The 7,357-nt window shown below is 40.4% G+C and overlaps 1 protein-coding gene across 1 annotated transcript; it reads left to right on the forward strand.

Annotated features, from left to right (window-relative positions):
* Positions 1 to 466: 466 nt before the first annotated feature.
* Positions 467 to 1,711, forward strand: LOC147934860 (uncharacterized). Its single transcript, XM_087471155.1, has one exon. It carries the CDS (start codon positions 531 to 533, stop codon positions 1,446 to 1,448), a length of 918 nt encoding a protein of 305 aa, XP_087327281.1. The 5' UTR covers positions 467 to 530; the 3' UTR covers positions 1,449 to 1,711.
* The last annotated feature ends 5,646 nt before the right edge of the window (positions 1,712 to 7,357 follow it).

A 7,357-nucleotide genomic window follows, 5' to 3' on the forward strand; every position in this document is an offset into this window, starting at 1 on the left:
TTTTATAAATTTAATCCTTATTAGTTTTGATTTGGGTTGATTCGTTGATCGGTGGGATCCTTATTAGGGAGGAATTGTGTCAAATCGCCTCATCAACCACACCACCGCCGCCGCTCAAGCCTAACCGTCACATAGAAGCTACAAAATCACAAATTTAAACAAAATCCGTTAATCTAACAGCTTTTCTCGCAGATTAATCCCAAACAAAATCAAAACTAAACATCGATGAAAAAAAGACATTACCTTTATTGGGCTGTGTTGTATAGTGGGCCTCAATAATGTCTTGTATAAACCGACTTGTGTATTTACTTGGTGGGCACTCCACGTTTAGGGTTCATCGGGTCATCGAGTCTGTATATAAACGCCGCAAAGCAGACGTTAATAACACACACAATATTCATTCAATATTTACATGGTATCAGAGCATAGATCCTTCTAATTGATCTAAGGTTCTGAATTTCCTTGAGTTTTCTTTCGCTAGTTCTTTCTTTTTTGTTTGTTAGTGTCAAAAGTTTGTGTGTTCGTGTAAGATGGGGGACGACAGTAAGAAGATTGTCGAGACCGGCGTGACCGGTGACAAAGGTGTAGCTGTGTCTCTTTATTCTGTGTTTTCATCCGATAACCCAGGGGCTCTCATAACCTCGGTGCAACTGAAGGGTGATAACTATAACAAGTGGGCTACGGAGATGTTGAATGCTTTACAAGCAAAGAGAAAGACGAGATTCATTGACGAGAGTCTGAAAAAGCCGTGTGAGGGACATGTAGATCTGGAGTCATGGTTGAGCGTGAACTCAATGATAGTCGGGTGGTTGAAGACGTCAATTGAGCAGCGTGTGAGATCGACAGTGACGTTCATCAACGATGCTCACAAGTTGTGGGAAAAAATGAAGGAGCGGTTCTCGTTTGGGAACAAGGTGTGTGTGCATCAGTTGATGGCTAAGCTGGCGTCGTGTAAACAAGATGGGCAAGCAGTAATTGAATACTATTGTCGGCTTGCTAAGATGTGGGAAGAACTCCAAACATATCGTCCTCTACCGGTGTGTACGTGTGGAGCAGCGACAACATATGAAAAGGAGAGAGAAGAAGAACGAGTTCATCAATTCGTGATGGGGCTAGACGAGTCAAGGTTTGGGCATGTCGTGACTGCCATCATTGAAGGGGATGTGTTGCCAGATCTCGGAAAGGCATATTGCAAAGTTATCCGAGAAGAAGATAGACTAAACTCAGCTAAAGCTCGTGAACAACAACATGAAGCAGTTGGGTTTGTGGCTCGTCTAGAGCAAGGAAACAATGAATCAAGTGGAGCTCGCCGTGAATCCCGTGACGGAGGTAAGTTTGGAGTACAAGTCTCTGGTGGAAACAGAGGACGTGATCGGCTCTGTTCTAACTGCGATAGAGATGAGCATGAAAAGAGCTCTTGTTGGCAGATCGTGGGGTATCCCAAATAGTTTTCAGAGAGAGGAGGTCGAGGAGGACGTGGCCAATCACAAGGAGGTAGCGGTGGTCATCTTGGTGGACGAGGAAGAGGTCAAGTAAATGTTGCGTATGCAACAAGTCCAAATCCTAGCGCAACCTCCGCGAACCTAACTCCGGAGCAAATGTTGCAAGCACTCTCGCAGCTGCTTAAAGACAAATCCAGTGGTGGGAGTGAAAAGATAATCGGTAAGAAATACGGAGATGTGATCCTTGATATAGGAGCATCACACCACATGACGGGAGATTTGTCGGTTCTTTCAAATCTAAAAATTACTTCTCCATATACAATTGGTTTTGTAGATGGAAGTACGACTTTGTCGACACAAACAAACGTGTTTCATTTGTCAGATCATATTAGTTTATACGAAGTGTTATATGTACCTGACTTGAATTGCATGTTAGTGTCAGTTTCGAAGCTTTTGAAGCATTCTAACTGTTTTGCCTTTTTCACCGATGTGGTGTGTGTTTTACATGACCGGTTTTCGAGGACGCTGATTGGAGCCGGGATAGAACGTGATGTAGTTTATTATTTTACAGATGTACAGGCTGCTCGAGTAAACAAGACAGTTCGGAAAGTTGATGAAGTTTTGTGACATCATCGGTTAGGACATCCTTCGTTTTCAGTTTTATCAACTATGCCTTTGTTTTCTGGTGTTTCTATTTCTGCTAGTCCAAGTCATTGTGAGACATGTTTTCGGGCTAATCAAACTAGAGATATGTATTTTGATAGTATTAGTAAAACAAGCGAGTGTTTTTCTTTAATCCATGTCGATGTCTGGGGTCCGTACCGTATTAAAGCATCCAATGGTGCAGCTTATTTTTTGACAATCTTGGATGATTTTTCGCGAACTGTGTGAACGTTCTTATTGTTAGAAAAATTAGAAGTTAAGAGTCTTCTTCAAAACTTTTGTGCCTATTTGGAAAAACAGTTTGGGAAGGCAGTTAAAATGGTTAGGAGCGATAATGGAACAAAGTTTCTTTGTTTGTCATGTTTCTTTAGGGAAAAAGGTATTGTGCATCAAGCGACTTGTGTAGGAACACCAAAACAAAATGGGGGAGTGGAAAGAAAGCATCGTCATCTCCTCTATGTCGCAAGATCTTTGTTATTTCAAGCACACTTGCCTACACAGTTTTGGGGAGAAGCGGTATTAACGGCGGCACATGTTATCAGTTTGACGCCAACGAAGTTACTTCACAATAAATGTCCTCATGAAGTGTTATTTGGAGATCAACCGGTGTATGAAGACTTGTGAGTGTTCGGTTCCTTGTGCTATGCACATAAGCAGATTCGGGACAAAGACAAGTTTGTTCGTCGTAGTAAATAGTGTTTGTTTGTGGGATATCCATACGGAAAGAAAGGTTGGAAACTATATGACTTGGAAACTAAGGAATTTTTTGTCTCTCGTGATGTTATATTGAAGGATGGTGAATTTCCTTTTTCTGCTCAGCCGGAACCAGAGTCGCCTGGTGGTGTTACATTTGATACATGTGACACTGATTGGATTATTGATAAGTTGGAACCTGTTGGAAACAGGGGGAGTATCCAGGATAGTGGTTTAGTTGTTGATGTTGTTGAACCCGAAGTACGGGAAGTCAGTCCAGCCGAGCTTGATGGTGCAAGCCTCGAAGTTGGACCTATTTTACTGACTAGTCCGTCGCTGGTTGTTGACGAAACTCGTCTTAGTGTTTGCAACACTGTTGTCTCGCAGCCCGAACCTGAAATGGGACATGGCAAACGTCCAAAGATACCGTCTATTTGTTTGAAAGATTATGTGTTATATAACGCAGTGGAAAATAACTCCGCTAAACACGTTCTTCCTGATCTCTCAAAGGTAATTCACTCTATCCTCTCACTGATTTTATCACTGATGCCCGGTTTTCATCTTCGCATCAGGCGTTTCTTGCAGCCGTGAGTGAGGCAGTGGAACCACAAAGTTTTAAAGAGGCTATGAAAGATAAGCGTTGGACGAATGCTATGGGTAAAGAGGCTGGAGCTCTTGAAGAAACAAACACATTTAGTGTCACAGATTTTCCTCCCGGGAAGGTTGCTCTCGACACAATGTGGGTTTACAAAATCAAGTATCGCTTTAACGGGAGTATCGAACGCTATAAGGCAAGGCTTGTGGTGTTGGGAAATCGACAAGTCGCCGGTCAGGATTTTGCTGAAACTTTTGCACCGGTTGTCAAAATGATAACGGTTCGCGCCTTGTTACGCATTGTGGTGGCAAATAAGTGGGAAGTTCATCAAATGGATGTGCCCAATGTTTTCCTTCACGGTGATCTTCGTGAAGAGGTGTATATCTAGCTTCCACAAGGTTTTACATATTCAGCTCTGAATAAAGTACTTTGCTTACACAAATCTCTTTATGGTTTGCGACAAGCACCGCGATGTTGGTATGAAAAGCTATCTACGACTCTTGCTAAGGCCGGTTTTGTTCAGTCTTATTATGACTACTCTTTGTTTACTTACACATGTGGAAGTGTAGAGATTCGGGTTTTAGTTTACGTTGATGATCTCGTTATTTATGGTATTGATGGTGAGGCTATTCGCAAGTTTAAGACATATCTCGGCGAGTGTTTTCGTATGAAATATTTGGGAAAAATTAAATATTTTCTCGGCATTGAGATTACCCGTAATGAAGAAGGTTTTATGTTGACATAAAGAAAATATGCTTTGGACATTGTCAGTGAAACAAGGTTCTTGGGTTCACGGCCCGCTGCTACATCGATGGAGCAAAACCACCACTTAGCTACGAATACTAGTCCTTACATTCTGGAGCCCGCATCGTATCGAAGACTCGTTGGTCGTCTCATTTATGTTGCCAACACTCGTCCTGATCTGTCTTATTCTGTTCATATCTTGTCCCAATTTATGGAGAAGCCGTAGGAAAGGCACATGGATGCTGCATTACGTGTTGTATCCTATCTTAAAGGAACAGCTAGGCAAGGAATTTTACTTAGTTCTCGTTCAGACTTGCAACTCTCGGTTTATTGTGATGCCGATTGGGGGACATGTCCGCTGTCTCGTCGTTCTTTAACCGCCTATGTTTCTTTGCTTGGTGAGTCTCCTATCTCTTGGAAGTAAAGAAACAAAAGGTGGTGTCGCAGTCTTCTTGTGAAGCTGAGTATCGAGCAATGTCTATTGCCACGCGTGAGATAATGTGGTTACAACAACTTTTTAAAGATTTGGGTTTCCTACCAACCGGACCTTCTCGTCTCTTTTGTGATAGTAAGTCTACTCTCTATATTGCTGCTAATCCAGTTTTTCATGAAAGAACGAAACATATCAAGATCGATTGTCATCAGGTACGTGATGCCATCAAAAGCGGAGTTCTTACAACTGCTCATATCGGTACTAAGGAGCAGTTACCTAATCTTTTGACTAAAGCGTTGGGAAAAGTTCAGTTCAGTAATCTAATGTCCAAGTTAGGCGTTTGTGATCTACACGTTCCATCTTGAGGGGTAGTATTGGGCTGTGTTGTATAGTGGGCCTCGATAATGTATTGTATAAACCGACTTGTGTATTTACTTGTTGGGCACTCCACGTTTAGGGTTCATCGGGTCATCGAGTCTGTATATAAACGCCTCAGGCAGATGTTAATAACACACACAATATTCATTCAATATTTACAACCTTGAACTCCGGTTTCGCCTCCATGAGAGGTTCGTTCAAGAGATGGATATGATAGCGAATCTTTTTCACCTGCGCTTATATGTTCCATAGGTCTTTGGTTCGAGGCTATGAAACACCATATATATTTTAATTTTAAATTTCCAGTTAAACCAAAACGACATCGTTTTGTACACATAAATTACACCTCAGCGTAACTTCATGGTGGGATTAACGGTGTTAAACAATTATCATATTTTTGTATGTTCTAGCACAAAAATGATATTTCAGGTCTGCAATTTCAGGTATGCAAGTTATATTATTTAAAAGTCCATATATGTTTGAGCACAGTCAATAGTCTGATGTATAAATCAAACATATCGTAATTGTCCAAATATGAAAAGCCATTTTCCGAGTTTTGCTTGTATATCATCATATCAATATAATATTTTCCACTGAAAAAGAGAGATTCCTACATAATTTTATTCTTCTAAAAGCAGACCAAAATAGGACTCAATTTTCATAGTTCGTGTTTTTACTTTGGGAAAACGTACCATTTCTCCATCAGAGATATCACATCGTATCAGATGCAACCTGAATTATGACATCGTCTCAAATATCCCCCAATAATTGCCTCTCAACCTATATTTCTCCAAGATCAAATTTTTTTATCTATTTTCCCATAAATCTAGGTTTAATCGGTTTACAAACTAAACCGAGTAAAAAAACCCACACAAACCCAATATAACCGAATTAAAATCCGATTGACCTAAACTCGATCCAATCTAAAACCCGACCCATAACTAATCCAATATATTCTTCTACCTCATCCAAACTATAAAAATCATGAATATAGCTCAAAATTAGCAAACATCCATTGATCATTGACTTGTTTAAGCAACAAACATCATCCTTCAATTTTACACATCACTAAAAATTCTAAAAGAGGAAAGTACACTTGCAAAAACAGGGAACGAAGAAGACGAAAGAGTAAAGAATAGTGATGTTAAAACGGGCTCAGAGCCCGCGGGTCTAAACGGGCTCTGTATAAAAATTTCAGCCCGTTACCCATTTAGCTACAGTATAAAAATAAAGGGGTTTAAACGGGTTAACCCGTTTAGATCCGCGGGCTTAGCGGGTTCGATCAAAATTAAACGGGTTACCCATTTATTATATGTTCTCGTTTTATTTTCCTCCAAACGACGTAGTTTTTGTTTAGAGTTTTGATCTGTTAATTTTTTTGCCGTCATCGCTTCCTCTTCCAAGTTAAGTCTTCCAAGATCACATGGACGATTAAGAGTTTCTCCTCTTTGCAATCTAAGAAAGTTTATTCTGATCCATTCGTAGTTGACTCCAAATGGTAAGAAAACTTGGTTCTCTAATGTGTTTGTTTATTATATTATTGCTTTTGGTTTATACTTTATGGTTTTTGCGAATCCGTGGAAGCAATTCATTTTTGTGTTAGGGGAGAAATTAGCAAATCCTTTTTGTGTTAATTCGTTTGTGGAATTGGATTTGTGGGTTATTGAGTTTTTGATATCTAGGTTTGTGTAACGTTGTGTTTTTCATATTTGGGTTTGGTGAAGGAGGTGGAGGAGAAACACCGAGACGTGAAAGAGGTGGAGGGGAAACAATCTTCTCAAAAAAAAAAAAAACATATATAATGTAAACGGGCCTAACGGGCATACACGGGCCTAAGTAATTAAAACGGGTTCTAGATAAACGGGTATCAAATTTAAACGGGTTTAAGTGGGTATTCCATTAAAGGGGCAGGGTCTAAACGGGCAGGGCCTAAACGGCCTCGAGTAGCCCATTTTAACATCACTAGTAAAGAACATCATAAACCAGAGAATGCTTTCATTAAAGCTTGCTCAATCTATTCTCCACGAGACACTCAATCTCATTCATAACTCCGGTGATACAGATGGTAAACCCTAAGCTCCTACATGCAATCAAAAACCCAACCGAGATCGGAGAAGAACATGAGAATCGAAAAACCCATTGCTCTACTACATTCCAAAACGAGAATTGATCGCGAACACTTATCGATTAGCCACAGTCGCAAGAGATCTAGGTATGGATTTGTACCCAACACCAAACGATCTGAGTCTCTCTTCTCAAGAATCACTAACAAACGAATCATGCACTTATTGGCTCCCAGCAGCAGTTCCGAGGGCCTTTCACCGGAGCTCTGTCGCTGATTCCACCCAATTCTCTTTATTTTCAGATCCAATAATTAAAATTTTGATTAAGCTAATGGAGTTGAAAATC

Source organism: Camelina sativa, chromosome 11 (genome assembly GCF_030686135.1).
Source record: "Camelina sativa cultivar CO46 ecotype springtype chromosome 11, ASM3068613v1".
In the NCBI taxonomy this organism is placed as follows: domain Eukaryota; kingdom Viridiplantae; phylum Streptophyta; class Magnoliopsida; order Brassicales; family Brassicaceae; genus Camelina; species Camelina sativa.

Excerpts from the sequence above, each read along its gene's own strand:
- LOC147934860 (XM_087471155.1), top strand. The coding sequence starts at position 531 with ATGGGGGACGACAGTAAGAAGATTGTCGAGACCGGCGTGACCGGTGAC.